General features: G+C 42.4%; 3 protein-coding genes across 4 annotated transcripts in view; 2 read left to right on the plus strand and 1 right to left on the minus strand.

The window, feature by feature from the left end:
• micall2a (mical-like 2a) overlaps positions 1–11,629 on the plus strand; it is an 89,480-nt gene extending 77,851 nt beyond the window's left edge. For both annotated transcript variants that reach the window (XR_015103259.1, XR_015103260.1), the window contains 4 exons: positions 972–1,053; positions 1,169–1,490; positions 7,057–7,144; positions 11,491–11,629. The gene's annotated coding sequence lies outside the window, so the exon portion shown is untranslated. The remainder of the gene's footprint in view (positions 1–971; positions 1,054–1,168; positions 1,491–7,056; positions 7,145–11,490) is intronic.
• Positions 11,198–13,730, minus strand: uncx (UNC homeobox). Its single transcript, XM_086133646.1, has 3 exons — positions 13,442–13,730; positions 13,008–13,183; positions 11,198–12,329 (listed from the first exon to the last, which is right to left on the minus strand). Exons 1-3 carry the CDS (start codon positions 13,713–13,715, stop codon positions 11,469–11,471), a joined length of 1,311 nt encoding a protein of 436 aa, XP_085989772.1. The 5' UTR covers positions 13,716–13,730; the 3' UTR covers positions 11,198–11,468.
• A 5,663-nt stretch (positions 13,731–19,393) lies between these two features.
• Positions 19,394–23,077, plus strand: zfand2a (zinc finger, AN1-type domain 2A). Its single transcript, XM_086132979.1, has 10 exons — positions 19,394–19,595; positions 20,297–20,373; positions 20,455–20,549; positions 20,854–20,985; positions 21,323–21,474; positions 21,554–21,670; positions 22,006–22,081; positions 22,159–22,235; positions 22,483–22,567; positions 22,734–23,077. The coding sequence occupies exons 2-10, from the start codon at positions 20,319–20,321 to the stop codon at positions 22,770–22,772; spliced, it is 828 nt and encodes a 275-aa protein (XP_085989105.1). The 5' UTR covers positions 19,394–19,595; positions 20,297–20,318; the 3' UTR covers positions 22,773–23,077.
• The last annotated feature ends 1,964 nt before the right edge of the window (positions 23,078–25,041 follow it).

Raw genomic sequence — 25,041 nt, forward strand, 5'->3', positions numbered from 1 at the left:
CCGCTGATAAAGATGAGAATCATTATCTGCCCAAGAGAACTCAGGAGGAATCATTTCCTCCTCTCGTGTTCTGTTCATTAATTTGCAGAGGCGCTTTAAAGATGCGTGAGCGAGCGGGCTTTTGTCGGCGTGGTCTCTTATTGAAATCGGAATTCTCTCTAATTGGAAATAGCACACGTTGAGGCATGTGGCGTACAAACGTTTATTTATTGCAAATGTCATCTCTAAAATACGGTAAAAAAAAGAGAGAGATCAATTGATCACCCCACATGCAACTGATTCACGCCAGACATTGCGCTAATTTATGCTAATTCCTGAATGAAGTCCTAACCCGTAATTGGTGTCTAAACCCGCTATGCTAATTAACATGTTAATGGAAGTATTTCCAAAAGAACATGTTCATAAAAGTCAATTATGAAATGGATTGACGTCGACTTACCTCAACCGCATGGAAAGATTTAATCACTCTGCCAAATGCATGCATCGCGATGTATCATAGCAATCCCACAGGGGGTGACAAATCTACTGTACTATGTGCCTAGCTTATTTCCCTCATATTGAAAATCATCTTTGCCCATTGATGCGCAGATAAAGAATATATGACCGAGTACTGTGATAGTGAATGTGGAAATATGTTCAAATATCAGCTGTTGAAAATGTTCTGAGTTTCCTATGATGTGCTGGCGTTAGCATTAAGCTAGCAGACTAAATGCTAAGCAGTGTTTTTTGTTTTATATGTTACATGTAGACCCAAACAAGTACACATGTTTTGGAGCCTTTCTTGCATTACTGGTTTAATCATTATCCTTCAGGAAGACAGAGGGAAAGTGAATGAATGGATTTCTCAAAAGTAGCTATATATCTGGTTTAACCAAATATATGGTGGTATAATTATTTACTTTGAAAGTTTTCGGTTCCCCATCAATAGCAGCTAAATAAGTGTTCCATGTGTTAAAATGTTCCCTCCGCAGGTTCCCCTCTCGCTGTCAATAATGCTCGGGCCTCCCGGGTCGTCCTCGCCTTGGCTGATGGATGTGCTCACACCTCCGAGAGGTGAGCGCCATTGATTGTGTCCCGTTATCACCTTTCATTTGCTTGCTGCCTCTGCACAATAGGTTTGAGACTGACTCGAGGTTTGTGTTTCTTATTTTCCAACTTACATCAACAGGGTTCAACATTAAAGGCAGCCCTAAGGCCGACAAATTCCTACGTCACTGAACATTTTTGGCCTCCAAAATGGCTCAAATGGGCATTTTCGGATTTGGACCAAAACTCTTTCATCACTGAAACACCCTAAAGGATGTTCTGATGACACGAAAGATGAAAAAAAAAATGCAACCAGCACATGCTTGACTTGATAAAGGAGCACGATAGCCTCATATTGCTAGCTTCAGCTAGCCAGATGACCGCTAGCCTGAATAGATTCATACTCAGGGTAAGGAACAAGGACAGCAAAGTGAAGCTTCACCGCCGGGATCGCTGAAACTAAAGTGAGTGATAATTTTCATCATTATTTTTCATTTATTTATTTATTTTAGAGTGCCGGGGCTTCAAAATATGTCTTCACACAAAAACTGTCACTAAAACATTTGGGTTTTGCTACCTTTTATAAAACAAAAAATATATACACATCCAGTGTTGGACTGTAAGTGCTATGAAATTCTTTTAATAATTTTGTAATTGATTTTGGAACATAATATGATAATATAAAGCCTTGATTTTAGTGAGATTAGTACAAAGTCACGGCCATGCAATTCAATAACCCCATGAAATAATATGAAATCTTAGAAATGTATCAAATTATATTACAAAAAAAAAATGTGGGGCTAGTACCGGTTCTGACAGGACCACCAGAGTTTGGCTCATCTGACCACAGCTCAGAGAGCTTAATGTCAGACCCTCCATTACTATATTGAAATGTTGCTGGGCTGTCAATCTCAACTGCTCCTAAAGTGATCGAGTGCCACAATGCTGTAACATGCTTCACCCTATAGAGCGTTTTAAATGTATTTTGAACATTTCAGGCCTAGTTGAACACTCACTCCCCTCGGGCCATTAAATGAAAAAGTGGACCCAGGGTGGAGTGTCTGCTCCTGTCGCTGAGCTTCATGACAGAAAGTGTACATGTCAGTAGTTAGCAGGGTGCACCGGGGGATTAAATAATGTGCATGTAATGGTGAGATGTGAGGTCTTGGCCTTGATGATGTTCAGAAGGTTTGCAGTCTCGCTTTAATTGTGAACGTCTTGGATTCCCTCTCGCATTTGCAACTCTTGTCAGGGTGTTTTTAATTGCAGCCCAAAATGTCTACTAGTCAAGTCTCCCTTAGGCGTGCACTGTACCCATTATGAAGGTCAAAGTGTGAACGGTACTGACTGACTGTTGTTTTTGTAGTTTTGCATTAGCCTGTTTGGCGAATTCCATGTAAAACAATAGTTAACAAAGATTTATTTTTCTCGCTTGAAAATGCTTTTTTTTTTTAATTAAGATGAGCGTCAAATAGTATTCTCTAACGCATTGAACCAATTATAACACACACTGAATTCGCTCATTCAGTAAGTGATTTTTTTTTTTTTGTCTTGAGCAGTGAGGGGAAAAAATGTACGTCCGCCATTGTGGCAGCAAACTTTGCAACAAGCAGAAGTTTGGCAGCTTGTGAACAATTCAAAGAAATATCAAGTAATAATAATAATAATACATTTGAGCTTGCTTTCAGCTGTTTTTTGCCACTCCTACTTGAATTTTACTGTCAAACTAAACATCAAACAAAGAGAATTCGACTTTGTGAATCAAAATAACATTTTGTCCTTCAAGCACAATGCTAACACCCAATGCATAACGCCATAGACGGGTTTATGAAACTAGCGTTGATTTCACGTTCGTTTTAAACCTTCAAACATCTATTTTGATTACTTTTTGCTGTCTGATTGGAGATTTTTTTGACAGACATGTTCACCCCTCTGCATCCGAACTATTATATCAAATCAACCAATGGTTCATTTAACCACTGTTGATCCTCTTCTTGACTGGAATCCGTAACATCGAGAGCGAGTGGTATGAATTGTGATGAGCATACTTTTGTAGAGTAAATTTAGTTCCTACCTTGACGTGGTGGATTGTAACTGAACTCGGTAGAGGTAGGTATTAAATTGAATGGGGAGGTCTTGCTCAGCTCTTGTTACACTTTCCATTCATTTTGGACACACGAGATGGCCCCTACGAGATGGCAGCAGATGGCCCGCAGATTAAAGTCTTCTGCTAAAGCAGCCACACGTACATAAATAAATGTAGAAAGTACCGCATGAAGCTTCGATGACAGTGTTTAACTCATCCCATCTCTGGAAGTTTTTCACACTTCACGCTTTATTAACCTCCGGGGGCAAAGATTCCTCGGTAAGTCGGCAAAAAGGAAAAGACTTGTCTCTTTCATACAAATCACCAGAGCGCAAAGCCCCCAATGACAACATTTGCACGCTGCCAGGATTGGGCGTGAGGATGTGTTTCGCTAAAAGGGCTTATATGCTTTCACTCAATCACGGATACCATTTGTTCAGGCAATGTAAGTCGCATTTGTAACTTTAAATCTTAACTAGGGCCGGATTGATATGGATTTTTTTTAGGCCGATACCAATGTTTGATATTGGCCCGATGTTTGGTTGATTAAAATTCTGATAACTGATTAATCGATTAATTTTAAAAATATCTAATGAATGAAATAATCTCTTTTTTTTGGGCTCCCTGAGCATGCACAAAATAAAATATGAATTAAGGGCAGCAATACTTTGTGCTACCTTATTTAATTTTACAAAACAGAGAAAAACAGGAAACTTTTTTTCTGATTTTTGGGGGTCAGGATGCTTGAATGACTTTTGTCCTATGTTGCAATATGTTTATGAGCAAGGAAAAATGGAAATTGGCAAAATTCTGCCAATTTTTGCAGATTTTAAAAGAGCTAATATCAGCTGATTAAATCGGATGAACAATTAATCGGTCTGCCCTTAACTTTAATGATACCAACATAAATATTGCAAGTAAAACTAAAATAGCAATAATACAGGCGTCTTTTTTTTTTTCAGCTTGTTTTCTGTTTTTTTGGACCCGCGCAAAAATAGAGACCAGGTCACAATGTCTTTGCCGGACATCTCGCTGCTCCACAGAGCATCAAAAATCCTCTATAAATTGCGCAGTTGGAATAAAAGGATGCCAAAATCACATGATTTGCAATGAGTCGACTTCGAGCTTTAAACGTCAACACAAAGTAGTCAAGTTGACTCGTCGACTCATACCACTACTTTCGAGGCTTGATGAAAATCATGTTTTCATTCCCAACTGTATCACTTCAGTTGCATTCACCGTATTTTTCAAATGCACCCAAACTTGGAACCTAAATAGTTAGTCAAGCTTGAAAAGCAAGTTAGGTTGCTTCACGGGGTTGAGTCAAATTTCCCCACTTGGATTGTTCTTCTCCCATTGACTTCACCCCGCTGCGATAGCGCTGGCGAGTCTTATTGATATTTGAGACATCCTGCTGGCTGTCTGAAGCCTGCATGGATGTCACCGTCCCTCGAATCACAAGCAAACGGCTCGCCTCGGTTGATGCTTCCCCCTTTTTTTTTTCCCCCTCTCTTGCAGCCTTTCAGCTATTGAACAAATGACAGTTTGATTCTCGCAAAAGCTTTCAAGGCTGCACCTCGGGATGTTCTCCGGGGTTCTTTGTGTGCGACTCTGGCAAACTTGGTGATTCACATTGATCGGACTAAAAATAAAGAATTGCTTACATCAATGGAGGGGCCAAACTGGGACCTCCAGGTTGGTTGCACTAATTTGTCCTTGTTTTAAAAGACATGGAAGAGAGAGACTAATCGTAGCTTCTCGACTTTCTCCAAATCAGAGTTTTATGAAACATCCGTGAAAAAGGATGTTTCATCTGCCACTTTTAAACGGCAAGTTCTCCTGATTCTGGATCACTTTATTTGCCACCCCTGTTGTTTACAGTCCTGACACATCACTCCACTGGTGGAATTTGCAAACACATTTCAAAGGGGAAGTTTTGTGAAAGTAACAATACATGACGACAAAGTTTGACCGTGACAATGGAGGACATTTGTGTCGATGTGCTAGTACAGAACTACCAAAAAACAACTGGCCACATCTCTTTAGCACACATTTATAAGTAACAACTTATAAAAAAATTTAAAAAAAATTAAAACACAGGTAAGGAGCACAGGTGGGGTTTTTTCTTGTAATGCACAGCCCCTCTTGCCTCAAAATGGATTCATAGGCATCATCAGCATAACACAACAAAAAAATGCCTTTTCCATAAAGTGATTGGCGAACCGCCTTTTATATTTGACGCTTAGATTTCTAAGAACAGCGCCTTTTAATTGACTGCACTTACGGTGAACATCCTGTATGGCAAACAGTCTGCCAATAAAGCTATTTAACCAAAGTGAAAGCAATTACAAAGCGCAGATTTTCGAATGGCGTCGCTAGAAAAGGTGCTAATTGGTGCATACTGTATATTTCAGTTGATCCATATGTCGAATTCTATATGCTCACCGCACAACATGCACAGTGTATTATAAGTCAATGCCAGAGCTATATCAAGCATTCTGCCTTTACAATGATCATAATGAGGTGGTCATGTAACATGTTTTGTGTTTTTCATTCATTTTTAAGAGCTGTTGTCTTCACTTCTTTAGCTGATTAATGGAATGTAAATGTACAGTAAATACAGTGGTACCTCTACTTACAAAATTAATTGGTTCTGGAAGAAATGTCTTAGCTAGAAAATGTTTTAAGTAGAGTTACGTTTTCCATGTAAATGCCCTAATGCGTTCCAAGACCCCCCCCCCCCCCAAATTTTCAGACATGATGTTTTATAAAGCATTTATAAATGTTTTATAAAGCAAAAAAAATGCATCAAAATATGTTACAAATACATGTTACAATTAGATCATTGCACAATAAATGAGAGTGTTGCATCATGTAAAAAAAAAGCAAAGAATAGAGTAAAGAATAAAAATGATGGTCATTTAACTTTTAACTGCCTCCCCATCGTTTTTTGCCCTCTTTAGTTCGTGTTGTCTATCAGAAGTGATTTTTGCCTGGCGTTTTGTAAAGAACTGTTCCAAGGACGTTTGCTTTTGTCGGCTTTTAACAATCCTTCGAAAATGTCCAAGGCAAACAGAAGCATATTGAGTGATCGCCCGATTGGTGAACACTTTTTCTGTAGGGATTCACATTTATGTAAAACTATCGGAACGGCTACTGGCCACGAGTACGCTGCATAGACAAAAATCTAGCTACAGACACACTCTTAGCCAATGGGACGGCAGGAAGATGCTCGGTCATAGCCAATGGCAGAGCAGCTAAAACTATGTTGCGTTCAGGAAACTCGGAGCTGCGAGTAGCAGCCCATACTGTATTTTTACCTTTGGTATCCTGAAAATCTTTTCGTAACAAGATGCAATATTTTCCTGTTGTGGTATTTCGTAACTTAAAAATTTCGAATGAAGAGGCGTTCGTAAGCAGAGGTACCGGTGTAGCTCCTAATTAAACCGCATTGTGGATATTGTAGGGGTTTTGGGAGGGGGGGGGGCATGTTGCCGAGTTTAAAAAAAAAAATCAACTTCATGCACGCAACATGATTTTCATGATTTAAGCGCGTATTGTGTTTCCGCAACCAGCCTTCCGGCGTGCTTTGATGTGCTGTGATTCGCGTGTGTACGCTACTTTTTTTTTTGTTTGTTTGTTTGTCTGTTTGTGTTTGTGTCTCTCTTCGCCTCTCGAGCTCTGTCAGGCCGCCAGCTGGAAGACGAGCAAAGGGGATAAAACGCATAGCAATCACAACAGGAGTGTAACTCATCGTTTCGTGTGCAAAAAATGTCAACTCTTAAAGCCCCCCCCCCACCACCACCACCACACACACGCACGCACACGCACACTTGGCACTCACGTTTCAGTCCTCACCCGCTCAACTTGCAGTCAAACCTTTCCATGCAAAAATGAACAAAAAGCGACGTCTTTTGCTTTTGTCTTCCTGTCTCGAAAATTAGGCAGACCGCTCCCATGACGTCGTCGACGTCTTAATGGCCGGAGATGTAACACGTGGCATTTTCCTTGAAGGTTATAAAGAACGCGTAGGTATGTATCCCGTGGAAATGTTCTGCAGTCATATTCATATTTGTTTTATTTCAAATTGAAAATGATATCTTGTATAACCCCCCCCCCCCCCAGCCCAGACTTCACCCCTTCATTAAGAACAGCTGCTGCATGTTAAACAACCCCACCCCACCCCCGAAAAAAAGCTATTTATATGTAAAGCCAAGGTATTTGTTTTCGATCACTACGGATAATTTACACGAGAATATTATTTGCGCTTGTGCGATAGAACAAAATTCTTTCCGAGTGGTATTCAAGGCAAATCATTTTCACTTGTCAGCGTTTGGGAAATTGACATTATTGCATTGCGGGTCACTTCTGCACTAATGTAAAATTTCAACACCCCAATTTCCATATCCAACAAATTTAAAGCTAAACGTAATTACTCGAATTTTATAAACGGGTGTGATTAACTAGAAAAGGACCCTAATGGTAAAAAAAAAAAAAAAAAATCTTAAAATAGGACCAGCGTCTCGCTATCGGGTCCGATTTTGTCAGTCAGTCAAACTTGACATGCATGTTATTTCTTTTTTCTTTTTTTTTTGGACCAATAAAAAGAAATAAAATAAAATAAAATCAGTTTGTCTTTTAGACAGATTTCGTGGATTAATGAGTTGCTGCTCGTCTAAATGTTGTCTTTTGCCACCTTTTTACTGCTTGGCTGAAACACTTTTTGAAAAATCATCAGTGCAGATGGTTAATTTGAGGCTTATCCTAGGTATGTGCGTGAAAGATAAGCCTGATGAAATCCACCGGCGCATTAATGAGAAGGAGTGTGAAATAATCCTAAAAAGGGGACGGGGCGGGGCGTTATGACTGAAGTTCCTGCAGCACAGGAAGCCAAATGTCAAGTACCATTTGATTTTTATCAAAGATTTTTTTTTTGGTCTTATCTAGGGAGCCAAATGAGCCTTCCTGTTCGTACGATATTATATTATTGATGTTCCCTTAAGTCAAATGTAGTCATTTTCTCCCAAATCCTCGACGATTCTGCAGCAATTCCGCAAATGACACATCTTAATGGCCTTAATTAATTTGTCCCCATTAAATAAAACTAACACACACAGAGACAAAAGTCTGTTAGCCTTAATTAAGCCTATAAGCAGGGAACGTGCTGGTGTGGCAACAGACAAGCCGGGGGTTTTGCTGTGTCTCTGTAACCCCCCCCCCCCCCCCCCCCCCGTCTCTACATGATAGTGCACGGCCATTCCCGCCTCTGGGCTGCCTCTCCTCCTCTGAGAGTTCGAAATGAGAAATGGAAATGGTACCAAAAAAAAAAAAAAAAAGCAGGGGGTGCTAAATTAGCTGCGTGATCTACACTTATTGCTGCATGTAGCCCCCCTCCACGCACCACCCATATTATTTTCCCAGTCTGCCCCCCCCCCCTCTCCCCCAGCCCTCCAAGTCCCTCCTCACACCTGCCCTTTTGGCATTCCAGACTTGCTCGGAGACATCGCATATTTATCAAGTATGCGTGCATGTCGACGTACGAATGGATGCACGATGATCAGTTCAATTGAAAATTTGCGTCTGCGTGACAGGCCGACCTGACACCGCCTCACATAATTAGAAAGAAAAACGACGGCGTCCGCGATGCATAATAGAGCAAAAACAATTTACCCCCCCCCCCCACCCCCACCCCCGGTAATGATCCCGCCGTTCAAATTGAAAATTTCTGCGGCTATACGGGGCCCAAATTGAATTCATAAAGTGTGATTCATGGGCGACACGTCGCTCCTTTTTTTTTTTTTTTTTCACAACGCACAGCCCCATCGATTGATGGTTCTCTTCAAGCATTGCAGGCGTGCAGCTCCCGGGCAAGAAAAAGCTTAACTACTTAAGCAAATCGCTAATTTCACCTTAAGGCCACCAATGTGCAGCCAGCGATACTCCTATTCAGCCTGCTAATGAATTATAGATGAACTGGGCACACGTCCCACATAGCCTCGGAGAGCAACGTGCATGGAAAAAGAAATAAATAATATACACATTCAATTTTAGTGCAAATTGGAGCCTCGAGGGAAAATATAGAAAGAAAAATGCACTTTTTTTCCCCTTTGTCATTGTGACTCTTATAAGACACCTGCTCAACATGAGTTAAAAAAAACACCCTTTCAAAGATTGACACTTTTGATTGACACAAGTAGCGGTGTGTTCTGTTATTTGCAAAGGAAGCAAAAATATTTGCTTACATAGTTTAGTTTATAGGCATAGTTTGACACACCTGTAAACGAACACAATAGTGACTATATGTTTACATTATTGAGGGCGTCAATCCAAACGGCAAATTATCATTAAAGGCGTCTAGAAAAAAAATGACCAAAAATAATTCGCAACTCCACCAAGGACAAACACCCCTGCATTATACATTATAAAATGGGAATGATGATAATAAAATAAAATAAGCAGAAAGCAAGCTGCATATAATCCCCCAGATGTTCTCCCTCCTCTTACTCTAATAAGAGCATGTGCAAACAGCTGCAAGGGTGTCAATTTATGTAAATGTGTTTATATACCTGTGATGACTTAAAGCCTCAGCACTTTATTATATTTGTGTAAAAAAAATCACACCACAAGTTCATGCAACAAAAAAAAAAAGGTTGGATTCGCTGTTTAGTGACGTATTATTATTAGATAAATACATAGCTTCCACATGTCTTGGACATGAGATTGTGCAATATTGGCAAAGGAATCGTGCAGGCGGTGGAGGGGAGGCAGCAGATGTCCCAGATCCCGCTCGGCCTCCCCGGGGAGCGCCATCCCTATTAGAACAAATGTGTTGTGCCATTGTAAATAGCCACGTTCGGCCCGGGCCGCCCCATTACAGCCCGGTCGTGATCAATAGGTTGATAAGAGCCCGACATGGACGTGAAGGCGACACAACAATGAGCGGATATCATCGAACATCTATCTTCATGTGCGCCTCCCCCGCGCAATCCCCCTTCTGGTCCACAGGGCCCCCCTTCCTGACAACCACACACACCTACACACACACATATAGAGTGTGAGCTCATGAAAATGCCTCCCCACGATCCAATAATGCACACATGCACGCAGCTGCCGAGGCTATTATTTTCCTATTTCAATTTGACACCCAGGCCTTTTCATGCTAATTCTATTATTCCTGGAAGTTTATGTGATTTCATATCGCCACAAATCGGTAATGTATTACCCCCCCCCCCCTCCACCCTCACCTCACACACCACCCCCGCCCCCACTTCTTTTTTTTTTTTTTTTGTAGAGCTAAAATAAACCGTATTCCCCCCGCAAAGTAGCCACCGGGAAAATAATTACTTTCATATCAAAACTCTGCAGGAGTGCAGCGGCTCCCTTTTGCCTCAGGCTTCTAACCTCATTTCATCTTTTGGAGTGTGTGTGCGTGTGTGTGTGTGTGTGTGTGCGTGTGTGTGTGTGTGTGTGTTATAGATGAATATATTTGTTGCAATGTACAAAATGCAACTTGCAATTCTACCCAGAAGAAGAGAAAAAAAATCACGTGATTGACTGGCCCTAAACCAAGAAGTGTTGTTGTCGCCTTTAATACAAATTTATAAAAATATAACACGAGAGCATCGTCCCCACCCCCCACCTCCAAATGGAAAACAAAAAGAATAGCCACTATGTGCTGAGCTCGTGTTACCCGGAAGTCTTTTTTGTGGCGCTTATTTTTTTTAATATGTCGTTATTTGAAACCAAAACGCAAACGCAAAATACAACATGACATTTGCCCACGAAGAAGAAAAGCGCTCAGAGCTGTGATTTGTTGTCCTTTTTGAAGTCATGTCGCCATTTAATATTAAAAAAACATATATACGGTCCAACACCCTCCCAGAACAAACTTTATACGTGATTGGCTGACCCTACGGAGATTTATTGCCGCCATTTAAAAGTGAAAGTACACTGCAATATACAACATGATTTTTTTCTTCCTTTTTATATCGATTTGAATAGGTTTGAAACCTGAAAAAATTCAAATCTATGACTCTCGCCCCCTTTCAGAAAGGCTCTCATGTGATTGGTTGGCCCGACCCGGAAGTCTTGTTTTCGCCATTTAAGGTCGTACACGCGTCAGAGGTGATTGTATACAATAGATTTATTTAAGAAAAAAGCTTCACATATGTAAATAAATAGTATAGTCGTTTCTTTTTTGTTCACAGCTCTTGAGAGTTTTGTTCTTTTTTCTGACACGTTTAAAAGGATATCTAGACACTCACACTCAAAGGGAGAGGAGAACCTAACGTGGCAAAGTTGAGCTTTGGCCTTAACTTTAAGATGTTCGTTCTCGTTACCCTCTTGCTTTTCATGTTCATTCCGTTTTTTCGTTACAGTTCGGCGGCGGTTCTACAGGGCTCTCCTCTAAATGTTCCTTCCCGCATTGTGTGCCATGTTCATGGCCCAAAGTCCCAGGGCTGCTAGACCTCGACCCCGCCCGGTCCCTGTCCGCGGACCCCGGGGAGAGCCTCCTGCACCCCGAAGAGGCAGCGGACTCGTGGACGCTGGGCGCCTGGTGATCCTCGGAACCGCTGTCAGGATTCGAAGCGGTTTTTAAGGCCGTCTGAGGGACAATGAATCCGAGCGGCTGCGTGATGGGGTAGAGCAGAAAATGGCCCTTCCCAATGAGGGGCTGAGAGGCGGGTAAGGCCGCGGAGTTGCGTCTGGGTCTGGAGTCCGACAGAAGACTTTCCACGCTGAACGGGTTGAGTTTCTGCAAGCCGGAGGTTCGGTTGGTGCCGGAGCACAGGCTCGAGCGGTGGCTGGCGTCTGACGAGTCCAGCTCCGAGCCGCCAGCGTCCTGGTCCAAGTGTCTTTGGTTCTGACTCGGCGTGTTTAACGAGTGAGGCGCCGGCTCGCAGAGCGGTTTGGTGAGGTCCAAACGCGGGCCGGCGCCGTGATCGCTGTCGGTGACGTGAGACAAGCCGCTGTCGCTGTCCGATCCCGGGGTGTGAAATAGATCCCCGTGCAGGTGCTTGTTCTGAGCCTTGAGCAGGCGGCGCTCCTGCTTGCGTTTTTTCTTCTCCAGGCGGTCCAGTTCTCGCCGGGCGATCTCCTCCGGGTCCATGGGCTCGCCGCTGCAGGTGGTCGGGTGTGCGTTGTGAGCGGGTCGTCCCGGACCTTTCTTGGTGTTCTCTTTCTTCCTCCACTTGGCTCGGCGGTTCTGGAACCAGACCTGCATGCATGTAGAGCGAGACAAAGCAGGTGTGGTTGTTTTTTTTTCTCTCTCCATTTTTCCCCTCGAAACAAATCAATTAAACGCAACAATGTTTTAATTAACCAACTGGTCCTGCTGTTTTGTCACATGTTAGGACCCTGAATAGGACTTTTAATTGGCCAATCTGTGCGCACACAGACAGGCGACAATAACTGAAGGGTTGTTATTAATAACTGTCAGATATACGTGTAATTTTTTTTTTTACCCTGTGCAATATTGAGCCAGCAAACTTAAACCATCTGCTTACGAAGCCATATTTTCTGGATCGTCTATTTGTGACTAAAAGGCCATAGGCCACCATTTGAATTAATATGAACATATTCGATTTCATATATATATTAGTTGAGCATTGCGAGATGTCACAACACGGGCGGGTTTTTATAAACTGTATCAAAGCTTTGGTGTTCTGTAAGCATATAATTTTGAAACAAATATAATTATTAAGTTTTAACCGGCCGTATTCAACAGAAAAAAAATGCACATTCTTAAAAAAAAAATTTAAAAAGTAAAACCCTAAAATGGAGCCCGAGCCTTTTTTTTTTTTTTTTTAAACATAACTACAAACTTGCAGCTTGACCCACAGCACTTAAAACCCTTTTTTCCAAACGTGCCGAAAGGAGGAATCCAAAGTTGTACCTGCACCCTGGACTCGATGAGGTCCAGTCTGAGGGCCAGAGCCTCCCTCATAAACACGTCGGGGTAATGGCTCTCGTTAAACGCCTTCTCCAGCTCCTCCAGCTGCCAGCCGGTAAAATTTGTGCGCGTTCTTCGTCTCTTGCAGCCGGGACTCTCCTTGTCCAGATCTCCCGAGTCTACCAGCAGAGCACAAGCATGCATATTTATGATCTGAAACATCTGGCTGGATGTGGTGTTTTGAAGCACGCAGCCACAAGTCTGCCTCCTTGTTTACAAGAGGAGCAATCATTTGTTTGCATTTAGTGTCATTTTTGCGTCTTTTTTTCCAGCCAAGGGGGATGCACTAGAAGGGAAATGATGCCGCTTGTGCTCGTCATGCGTGACAATTGCTCATTTCCCCCAACAACCGCGCAAGCACCGAAGCGCTCTTATACCTGTCAGTTTGTACGGCTGATTGTCTCCGTTCATCCCGCAGCCAGACGCCAACAAGCCGCCGGAACCGCCCACGGACGCCGCGCACGACCCATTGAGTAATCCGTCTATGGAGAAGGGGACGGCGGCGGATTGGAGCTGGTGGCCCGCGGCCAGCTCGTAGACGTGATGGTGGCTCAGGTGGTACGGGAAGCCCACCATGCCTCCGCCGCCACCGCCGCCGAGGGTGCCTCCGAACTGGGCGTGAGGCGACTCCAATATCCGGCTGTCCATCATCCCGCGGGCGTCTGCTGGTGGGCCGGTGATGTGTATAGGGGTGGGATTGTTATGCTTTTTTGGGGGGGGAGGGGGGTTGGGGGGTAGTTTATAAAGCACGCAAAAGCGAGTCTGGCCGACGAGGCGGGGGCATGATGTGTACAAGGCAGAGATGAGCTCCACTTTATCCACATGAACCTTCCCGGATAATTAGCCCGAGCTTGTGGGGAATCCGAGATCCAATGAGAGGCGGAAATGGATGGTGACGTCACAGGCGCGTCCCCCATCCCCACTCCACCCCCTTCCGTATCGATTGCTAATTAAGGCTGACATCCACCTCAATAAACAATATCAGAGCTGTCACAACAAGACAAGAGGGCTTTGATAAGAACTACATTGCGGCTTACACCGGGGACCCACCGGGAGGAAGGGCTGCCTGCATCCCGGCGTAGGGAGGCAGGCAGGCGGATAGCTTGGAGCAGGAGTCGCCGCTCCTGCACGGAGAGGCTCCAGACACCTTTTTACTTTGTTTTACTCATTTTGTTGCAGATAATGCCGGGAGCATACAAATGCCACGTCGACTCACTGATTTATTTGTATAATCGTACTATTTTGAAGGCATGCAGTATTTACATTTTATTACCAAAAAAAAAAAAGCTGATGGGTGAAATATGGCTGCCGAAAAGTCATTTTGAAATGCACGTCTCGCTACAATGCATCCATGTAAATGAGAGCAGATTAAAAAATGACAGTGCAAGGACCTTGCCGCAACAATCCAGATCACACCATTAGTTCCCCAAGCGATGCATTAAGCTTGCCAAGTGTGGACGTGTCACAAGGTGCTTAATCAGAGTTGAAATTTGGAACCGAATCCTCCCTCCACCCCAAGCCACCCACTCCTCTTCCTCGGTGACCCTTGACACCTGGAGTGGCATGTTGTAATAACCCGAGTCTCTCAACAGATGCCGCGATGATTGTTACCCTATTAGCATGCAAATTGTTTAATTAATATTATTATGAGGGAAGGATATAATCCGCTCCTCACTTGACCCTCTCCTGCTCGCAGAAACAAGCCTTCACATACATTTGAATCAACTGCGAGAAATTGAGCTCGTGTCTTGAAATATTTTTTTTTAAACTTTCACTTTAAAGTGCCCGGATGAGACTTAATGTCTCGTTTTTGGGTTATTATTGTTATGTTTTTTTTCTTGTTTTGTTTTGGGGAGTTTTTGTAATCCAGAAAATGAATAATTGTTTTTACTCAATCTGTAAATTTATAATGTGGGGGCAAAAGCTCTTGGCGGAGTCTCCTCAGCCACAGTCTCGTTTGCATTTATACATGTCTTTGCTTTAATTAACCCGATAATAAGACGAATACTGCCCTGACTTGTTACCTTTTTTTTCCCCATTGTGGCAACTGCCCCTTCTTAAGCAGGTGCAAAAAAATGTCTGGAGGTTACCTGGTGCTGCCACATCAACTTATATTGATGCCTTATTACATAAATGTTTTTTTCACATTGAACCAAATGAGTATGATTATGTGCGGATTTTTCCCCACAGGGGCCAGCTCACTTTAAAAGATAAAACAGTCTTTTTTCCCCCTCCCATTTGACATTTCAAGGCCAGTGGATTTCTTCAGCGCAGGGATGCTGTGGTAGTCAAAGATTGGATATGTGACTGTTTGCCATCCTGCTTTTTGTCTTTTAAGGCTTTTGAGTAAACTGTGCAGCACAGAAGTAACACATAGCACAAAAAATTAACGCTGGTTTGTTCTAATACTTTCAAAAACAATAAAATAAAATGTTTTGTGAACTCAAAGTTGAAAGGCAACAAACTTTGGTAAATTGTAAGTTGGGCAAAAAAAAATATTGTAAATTCTGCTCATGTGAAAAACTGGCTTTCCCTTATTTACTACAAAGAAAGAAGAAATTACAACCCTAGTTGTCCCTTATATTGTCCCTCAATTTACCCCATTTGTGGGCAGTTTATCATGTTATCAGGTTACAGGTTCTCATTATTGGTGCACAAAAGGGTTAAAGAATCAAAAACAATTCAGCAAATTGCTTTGGAGCAAACAACTTGCTTGCTTCGATTCCGTTTATGTCGATGGTGCTTTTGCTTAATTTAGTGCGTTTTCTGTCACTCTAACCTATATTCTGTCCTGCTAATTTAAACTCTTGCGACACTTTTTTTTTGGTTAAAATTTAAACGTATTTTATCAAACCCAAAACCTGGTTCAAAGTAAATGTTGAAAAATAATGCACCTGTTCGACCTGCACACACACACAAAAAAAAAGGCATACAAGTAGTGTCTAGGCCTTATCACGATGCCCATCCATGAGTGCCAACAAAGATGCCTTCTTATAGCAGCACCGGGCATCAAATTCATTTTTAATTAGGCAGGAAAATTAATAGGCGGCAGTTTAGGGGGGTTTAATTACTCAATTAACTTCACGCACGTTAATTTTTAACCATCTAAATTAGGTTGCACATTATTTGATTTGGTGATAATTATAGAATTAAATCTAAATTAATTGTTTTATTTTATTTATTTATTTTTTTCCGGGACGATTTGGATGAACTAGATGCAGTTCCAATTAAACAGTATAAAAAGACAGAGGGGGAGATGTTGGTTGCCATTTTAAGCCACCGCAAATCCTTTGATTCGATTTCGAAGCAATGCAAAGAAAAAATAAATAAATTAATTAAATAAAGGAAGGAAGTGCCTGGAAATATCCACCCCCCCCCCTCCCCTCTCCCTGCCCCCTCTCTCGCTCTGATCCTTGCAAATGCTCTGCCCCCCCCCCCACCCCTCTTCTAATCCCACAATTAAAAGTTTCCTCCCATCTAATTATCTGTAATTGTGCCGCTGTCAAAGTAGAATGGAGAAGTGAAAGCGATTGATTTGGACTTTTTAATTCAGTTCGTTTCTGATTGAAGAGAAAGTAATTCCCTTCAAATTACCTCATTCAATCCTGACATCCTAATGCCCTTCAAAATCCCCCCCCCCCCACCCAGCACTCATCTTTCTCTCTCTCTCTCTCTCTCTCTCTTTGCTTCGTGTTAAAAAAAAAATGAAGCTTGCACTGACTCGTGCCTCCTCATAATAATAATAATAACCAAACTTCCATTAGAATAATCATTTCATTTCAATTAAAAGTGACTTATCACCTTTGCTAAAACGTGCTTAATATGCCGAAAATTATGAATGCTTGAAGGAGCCCAAAGTGGGGAGTCTAATTGTAATCAGCAAATCAGAGGTGCTTGTCGTCGACGTGCCTCCTCTTTTTTTTTTCCTTTTCTTGCGGAGAGGCAGGCAGCCTCGGAAATAGAACTAATTTACTAAACTCCCCGGGGAAATCCGCTCAACAGATTAACATTTTCAAAATACAGTAATGATATAATTTGAGAAATGGTGACGCCAATTTGCGAGGAGCCTTTGTGTGGAATCATTTGCATTTTTTTTCCATCCCCTCCCCTCCTCTTCTCTCCTCTTCTTCCTCCTGTTTCCTTCGCCTGCATTTCTCCCCTTGTTAATTACAGCGCTGGATAAAGGGTGCACTCTCCTTATTATTATTGTGATTCAACTTTAAGACATCAAAAATAAAGTGGAGCCAAATTTGAAGCCACCTCTTTATTATAATCCCCAATGATTGCGGTTGGGGGAGGCCAATTTGTGTCAAAATGGACTCCATGCAGTACTGTATTCAACGTGATAAAATACATCCTCATTATTATTATTATTATTCGCTTTATCGCGACGGTGGAGCTTCCTTAAAGTCAAACAAAATCTTCTGGGTAAAGGTCTGCTTCCAAAGTCAAACGAAGTAGGAAAAGTGTCTGTTGGCTGAGTCCAACATGAGCGAACTGATTGGAAGGGATTTGAAAAATGATTTCAGCTACCAGGGACAGCTCCCCCCCTAACAACAGTCTTGTTTCATAGTTCCAGCCGTTTAATATTTCCACATGAAGTCATCTTCGGCCTGCAAAGGGAGCCCCGTATTGAATCCTGACACTCTTGGAAGAGTTGGCAAAAAAGGTAAGCTTCAACTCCATACGCAAGGCCTGAGAGATGTCGTTAGCACGGTGGAAACTTGGCGCGGCTGATTCTCCCTTGTTGCTTCTCACATTACTGCAGAGAAAGTTGTCCATTATGTTCTGTAGCTCGGCCATCTGCCGCTGCACAAAAATATCCCAAACCCGAGAGAATAATGACGGTTAAAATCTACACCAAATCACACACGAGGGCTCAAAGTGGACTTCCACCCCCCCCCCCTCCCCCTTTTGTTTCTTGTCTCCAATCTAAGATAACTGTACACGTTTTGTTACTATCCAAGCGACACTCGTGTTCTCTAAATGTCATCCGGCTGCTGTAAAACTGATCCCTGATCTGGCTGTTAACCCTCCTTGACCCCGATCACCTGCCACATCTCATCGATTCCTCAAGGGAACGTTCCGGTGTCCATAAGCAGAGCTGTTGCGCCCTCTAGCGGCTATTAGACGACAGTGGGAGCACTGCTCAATGCATAAAGTGACACTTGAAAAAGTTTTGAATACAAAGTACAAAGAGCAACGATGAGGACGAAATCCAAACTAATCAAGAAAAATAATAACAAACTTATGTTGATAAGTCGTCGAATTACTTTAAAATGCATATTAAAGAAGTAATAATAATTACGGGTATGCGTATAATACGGCACGATATGCGACTGGTGAGCACGTCCGCCTCACAGTGCACAGGTGCAGGGTTCGATTCCGACTCCGGCCTTATGTGGGGTTTGCATGTTCTCCGCGTCCCTGCGTGGGTTTTCTTCGGGTACTCCGGTTTCCTCCCACATTCCAAAAACATGCACGGCAGGCTGATTGAACAATCAAACTTGTCCCTAGGTGCGAGCGTGAGCGCGGACGGTTGTTCGTCTGTGTGTGCCCTGCTATAGGCTGGCAACCGGTTCAGGGTGTCCACCACCTAACTGCCCAAAGAGGGCTGGGAGAGGCTCCAGCACCCCCACGCGACCCTTGTGAGGATAAAGCGGATCGGAAAATGGATGAATGTCGTGTATGTATAATATTATTAATTGAAAGTCTTATTTGGAAATGAAGAGGTATAACTATGGATACTCATATAAACTTGTAAATTACGTTCGTCAACTTGCACAATACATACCTGTCAACTCATACGGTTTAGCCATAGTTCATACGGATTTTGTGGTGAATCTTACGTATATGGCCGTATCGCACAAATCATACGGATTCTGAACATTTCCGGGTTTTTTTTCACCAACTCCAAATGATTTGGAGTTGGTGAAAAAAGTAACGCAGGAATACAACTCTAAACACAGTAATGCCACTAAGTAGAATGGTGATTAGACATTAACCAGACATTGTATTATGGAGATCTACAATAAATATCATTGTTTTTTTTCTGCCGTTATTTTGACATATAAAATGCTTTGGTATGTTATAAGGATTTTTTTGGTAGTTTATACAGGTTGGCGCTCCAAAAAGTTGACAGGTATGACAATATTTTTCATAAAGTTTAGTGAAAGAAATGAATTTTGAAAAAATAAAGTATGATCAAAAACCTTGTTTACGATATGTAAAAAAATTAACTCCAGTAGCACCTCGAACTTTCCAGTCCGTTCCCGGCCATTAAGTATGACGGAAGTACGCGCGACGTGTGATGTCACGATGACGTCATCGTGTGGGTGGTGCGTGTTTTGACAGCACAAATATCCACGGTTGAGCTTCCCGAAATTGTTTGGTGTGTTTGTCGTCTCGAGATCCGCGAACATTGCATGGTGTTGATCGACCGCGAATAAAGCTTGACATTGACGATTTTATTTAGTTTTTACGTTTTCGCCTTCTTCCTACGGCTGAAAGACCATCACGAGATTGGAACTGGTGAGTTAAAACGTCACTTCTACAACTATCGAGCTAAAGCTAATGTTCGCTCTCATTTTACAGAGCGTTCGCCCAACAAACATGATAAAAAACATATATTTTTCATCGGACGTGACCTCCACAATACTGGGATGTGTTGCGTTCAACACACATTTATTAATTGCTTGGTTTCTTTATGTATGAAGTACAGCATAATAAATATTGATGTTAGCCACTTGCTAGCTGCTAGCGCATAAGTGTTAGGGAGAAATCGGAACACCGGTGGCCGATTTAATAGCATCGTATTACCCCGAATTAGTCCCGAGTCAGTCTATAATGGCTTTCGTCTATATTAGTTATGTAACTAAACCCAGCTCGTCGCTAATCTTTTGAGTTAGCATAGCCCGGCTAGTAAGCTGTATGTTCTCTGGTTGGTTATTTGTAATTCCTGGTTTTCCTCTGGATTCATGGCGGAAATCCAAATATGTGTTACCCCGGCGTTACCGAGTGTACAGTTCACAGGCTTTCGCGTCCTGATGCGATCGTGAACGTACAAATGTGTTTTTTGTTTGCAAAGTAACGATGACTTGACATAACGGCAGCTAATGCTACTCGCTCGCGATGCAAACACCCGCAGGGACTCCTGTGTTTACATCATCACTGTTCCAGTTTCTACTCACATCAAATCGTCAATTAAAAGGCACTGCATTTTCTTTCTTTAGTTGAGCCTTCTATTTGAATGCCATGGAGTTTCCAGATTTGGGGGAGCACTGCTCAGAGAAGACCTGCAAGCGTTTAGGTAAGTGAGCACAGCCAGATATGGATGGGTCGTAAATGCCTCATGAACATGAAAAATTAAAAAGGCATCTTGTCACGCCAGACTTCCTTCCCATGAAATGTGATGCCTGTCAAGAGATATTCTGCAAGGACCACGTCACTTATGCGCACCACAAATGCACCTCGTCTTACAAAAAAGTAAGCCAGAGTGATGGTATCACATTTTCACTGCACCCACTTCTGATTTAATGTCTATCTCCTCAAACGTTTCAAGTGACGCATAGTTTGGTTGCCTTACATTGATTGGCCACCTGACACAACCCAAACTGCACATCAATAACTCCATAACTGCTAACACTTCCAGTTTCAACATAGAAGTAAATCATTATACAGAAATAATGCAAACATGAAACAGTTCCAGTTTAATTTTTAAAGATATATACTTTTAGGGTATTCCAAATAGGGTCATTCTTGTCATCCCCCCCCCCTTTTCCCCCCACAGGATATTCAGGTCCCTGTGTGCCCACTGTGCAACATTCCCATTCCCGTCAAGAGAGGAGAGATGCCTGATATTAAAGTCGGCGAGCACATTGATCGGGATTGCAAATCAGACCCTGCACAGCAGAAAAGAAAGGTTCGAACAAAAACATGTTCTTAGTTTTACCCCATGTTGTGGAACTTCCACTTTTAAATGTCCCCTTAATGAAACTTTTTTGAATGGTTATCATTCATTCATCTTCATTCCCCCCGTACTTTGCTGTACTGTACTTTATTTGATTTTTGAAAAATACAATGACCTTGAAAAAAATGCCTATGAAATCGCAGTATTGAGGGAGGGAGAAATAATTCTGGCCCACCATGCCGATGGCTAAGATTTCTAAGAGTAACGTTTTTATTATTTTTATTTTATTATGGTAACTATTTTAGTTTTACCCATCTCTGGTCCTAACACTTCCTCTTCTTGATTGCAGATATTCACCAACAAGTGTTCCAAAGGAGGCTGTAAGCAGAAAGAAATGATGCGCGTGACATGTGACCAGTGTCATTTAAATTACTGTCTTAAACACCGACACCCACTCGACCACGATTGTAAGACCGATGGCAAACCTCTGTCCCAGTCCGGGTAGGTACTTATACAAGAATATCCGACTTCAGGTAAGAATGCTGGTGGTCTAATTCAATGGGCATATATTTTGTCGTAGACATGCTGCTTTAATGAGGGCTCAGGATTCTTCCTCCTTCTCTGCCTCATCCTCTTCGGGACACTCCAGATCAATTTCTAATGGTGGCAGCGTGGCCATCAGAGGCCACAATAGCAAGTAAGAAAAAAAAGCGCATAAAATTTGACGCTGGCTGTGAGGTGCCTTGCGATTGTTCGAGTGGCTCTCAAAACTTTTTACACCAACTACCAGACTTGGTTGTTCAAGTACCATCATGACCAACATTCAAGTACAGCAGTGTCGTAAGACACTGTCAGTGATTGTCAAAAACTAGGCAGTGGCTTTATTACTGAAAAGTATCATGAATATTATTCTAAGCCACTGTCATCTGCATAATTTGAAGATCAATGCTGTGCTTAAGCCACTAGAGGGAGCCACATTTTTTGGAATCACAGCTCTATTTTGCAACTTACTTCCTTCTCTTCCCTTTCCAGCACTAGCCGACCCATGGCGACGTCTGTATCAGCACAGAATGTGGTGCAGTCGTCTGCATCCTTCCAGGCGGGCATGGTATGGAGAGCACGTCGCGCGGCCTTGATGTGAATGAGCCACATGACCGTTTAGCCTTTTGTCTCCTCTGCTTTCAGTCTGACGAGCAGGCCTTACAAAGAGCTCTAGAGATGTCTTTGGCTGAGTCCAGACCACCCACACAGCCCACCCTCAGGTGAGCATGTCACTATATTCGAGGCTTCTCACTTATGCATGTACGGTGGACTTAGTTTTATCTTTTGTTAGCCTAACGGCATGATTGCCTGAGTTTTTTTTATTTATTTATTTTGCATTTTGGCTACTACTAAAAGAGAGAAACTATTTTGTTCAGATATTTATTTATTTATTTACTTTTACTCAAGTGAACAAGTGGAATCAGTATATTTTATATTAGAGTATATTAGAGTGTAGTTGTGCCTCAGTCCGCAGGAGCAGGAGGATCTGGCGCTGGCTCAGGCACTGGCCGCCAGCGAGGAAGAATACAGGCGCCAGCAGCAGAGACAACAGGTACCGGCCGGAACAGTTAGCCGACACTAGCATATTAGCATGTAGGTACGTGGCCAACATGGTGGCCTTTTTTTTCCCCCCACTGGGTGAAATGGGAATTTGGAGTTGTTTGGTTAAACGCGTGATAAAAGAAGTTGATTGTAAGCATCCTTTTTCTTTCTTTTAGAGCCGAGAGTCCAAACAGTCCAACTGCAGTCTTTCTTAATCTTGGAACGCTTCTCCCCTCCCCCTCTCCCTCAAGATGTGGTAATGTTCCACAACAGACCTCACAGGCTGGATCCTCAATATCCAGCAATGACGATTGTCTTTTATTATTTTTCAATGAAAGGATTGCTTACTTGCCGCCTTGTACCACTGAAAACTAAGCACACGGCTCAGCTCAGCCCAGCAGGTTCTGTCTTTTTTTTTTTACCAATGGGTTGCTATGTACATATTTTATATACATATATGATGATCATAAATCCGTTATATTGCCGTCTATGTAGAATTAATAAATTATTTCAAACATAACTCCACGATTCCCTTTTGTGCTTACCCTGCTTCGGCTATTCCCACACATGTACAGCAGATGGCAGTATAGCTTCAAGTCGACTACTTTAAATTAAAAAAATGTACAGTAGTTCCATACGACTGCACTTTCTGAAAAAAACAACTTCCGAGCCCAACTACATTTATACGTATAATTTAAAAATGATATCCAGTGTGTAATATATTTAAAAGTGACCTCCAATGGTGTCATATCTCTAAATTGGCTTTATTTTTATTTTTTTCAAGATCTGCTGCTACCCCGACCGCCCCAGTAAACAAATGAACAGTTTTGGCCAATCCGACGACCCTCTGTCGTGTTATTCGTAACGCATGTGATGCACTTGTTGAGGCAGAAGATGTACCTGCTCACCCCACTGGTCTCGTTTACATTCCACCTGGATGATGAATGATCTGACGAAACTCGTCTGAATGAAGGTGAGAGAAATTTAGGAATGATTCACAGCACTCACCGTGGAAATGTGGCTACTCTCGAATCTGGATTGCACTGTGAAATTGGATGTGTCTACATATATATTGGATGGTTGCCGCCATAGTGTGATGACTATCCATGTACTTGTAGTCTGTGTTTGATATTTGAATTTGTGGGCTTTGGTTCAGAGAAGTCTTTTTTTCTTTTTTTTTTTTTTCTCCCTCCAGTCATTTGTCCGAAACGTCCCACGAGTGCTTCGGAATCAAATAATGTCCTTAACAAAATGTTGAGTTTCATTATTGCATTTCTCAGTTCCACGGCACGGACATGGTTGCGGACTAATTGCGAGTCAATATGGCTTTTCCCCGAGGCCCACCGGTGACAGCCCACCGCTGCTCAATTGTTAATTTGTACGCCCACCAGCGGTCTTCAGCGTCGGCATGCTTGCCCCTGAATGTTTGTTGTTTTTTCACAATATCTTAACATTGAAAGTAAATGCGAAAAACAACGCAACTAAATTTGATTCAAAAGTGTATGAAATTCGCCGTTGGAACGGGAGGGGGCGCCATCTAAAACCTCACCTAGGGTGCTACTTTGTGTGGGATTTTTCTAGGGTCTAATATGCGCCTTGGCTCAACAAAGGTTGTGAAGCTAGTCCAGCTAATGACGCTTCGAAGCACCAAGCACCTGAAATGCATCCCTAATTTCCTCAGAGACTTTGATTAATATGCTGGGGTGGGGGCACGAAAAATCTTGGGGTGTGCAATTGATTTGTACAGTGCAGCAAATAAGTCAATATGAAACATGCTCTTGGCCAAACAGGGAAATCTTCTTTTCATAGTTAATTAGCTGGGAATAATTACGTGATTGTTGAGGATAATGAGACCATCGGTTGTTAGGTCACAGCGGCTATAAATATAAATATTGGATAAATAATATAAATATTGGACTGTTTATTGAGACGCGCATGAGCGACACTTGACAGGCAAACTGAAATTGCGAGGACGACTCTGCATAATGTCAGCGCTGCAAAACCCTCCCATTAACACAAATCGATTTTTTTTTTATGTTCGCTCCAAGGGGGAAGTTAACTAGTGGCGCTAGCTCAACTTTGACCGAGGCCGTAGGCCAGAGCAAGACAGGAGCAATTATTTTTTTTGCTTGTTTGTTTTGTTTTTTAAATAATTCACCAGTCTCTTTGTTTGGCGACTCGCTTGAATGTCACGAAAGGCGTCAGGCCATAGTTGGCAATCCATCCTTTTGCGTTTTTGTCTTGGTGCCGCCCTTTTTCCAGCAATCCCTAGCTGGTTGCCATGGAGACCCTCATAAGAAACAACTCCGGGAGGTGTTCCTCAATTTAATTAGGCCTGCGTTTTTCCTCCTCACGCTTCCACCTTACATGAAGTCGCTCCCGACGGACAACGCTTTTTGTGCATTTTGAATGGGTTACAGTGATATCGACGTTGGTGGAAGTCTGGGGTGGGACGATTCACTTGCCTCCAGATTTGATTCAAAT

Source organism: Hippocampus guttulatus, chromosome 16 (genome assembly GCF_054856545.1).
Source record: "Hippocampus guttulatus isolate MCC_2025c chromosome 16, RoL_Hgut_1.0, whole genome shotgun sequence".
NCBI lineage: Eukaryota > Metazoa > Chordata > Actinopteri > Syngnathiformes > Syngnathidae > Hippocampus > Hippocampus guttulatus.

Excerpts from the sequence above, each read along its gene's own strand:
- uncx (XM_086133646.1), bottom strand. The coding sequence starts at position 13,715 with ATGATGGACAGCCGGATATTGGAGTCGCCTCACGCCCAGTTCGGAGGC. Across the intron at positions 13,184-13,441 it reads TCAGCCGTACAAACTGACAG|ACTCGGGAGATCTGGACAAG; the intron begins GTATAAGAGCGC and ends CTCTGCTGGTAG. Across the intron at positions 12,330-13,007 it reads TCATCGAGTCCAGGGTGCAG|GTCTGGTTCCAGAACCGCCG; the intron begins GTACAACTTTGG and ends ACATGCATGCAG.
- zfand2a (XM_086132979.1), top strand. The coding sequence starts at position 20,319 with ATGGAGTTTCCAGATTTGGGGGAGCACTGCTCAGAGAAGACCTGCAAG. Across the intron at positions 21,671-22,005 it reads ATCAGAGGCCACAATAGCAA|CACTAGCCGACCCATGGCGA; the intron begins GTAAGAAAAAAA and ends TTCCCTTTCCAG. Across the intron at positions 22,568-22,733 it reads GCCAGCAGCAGAGACAACAG|AGCCGAGAGTCCAAACAGTC; the intron begins GTACCGGCCGGA and ends TCTTTCTTTTAG.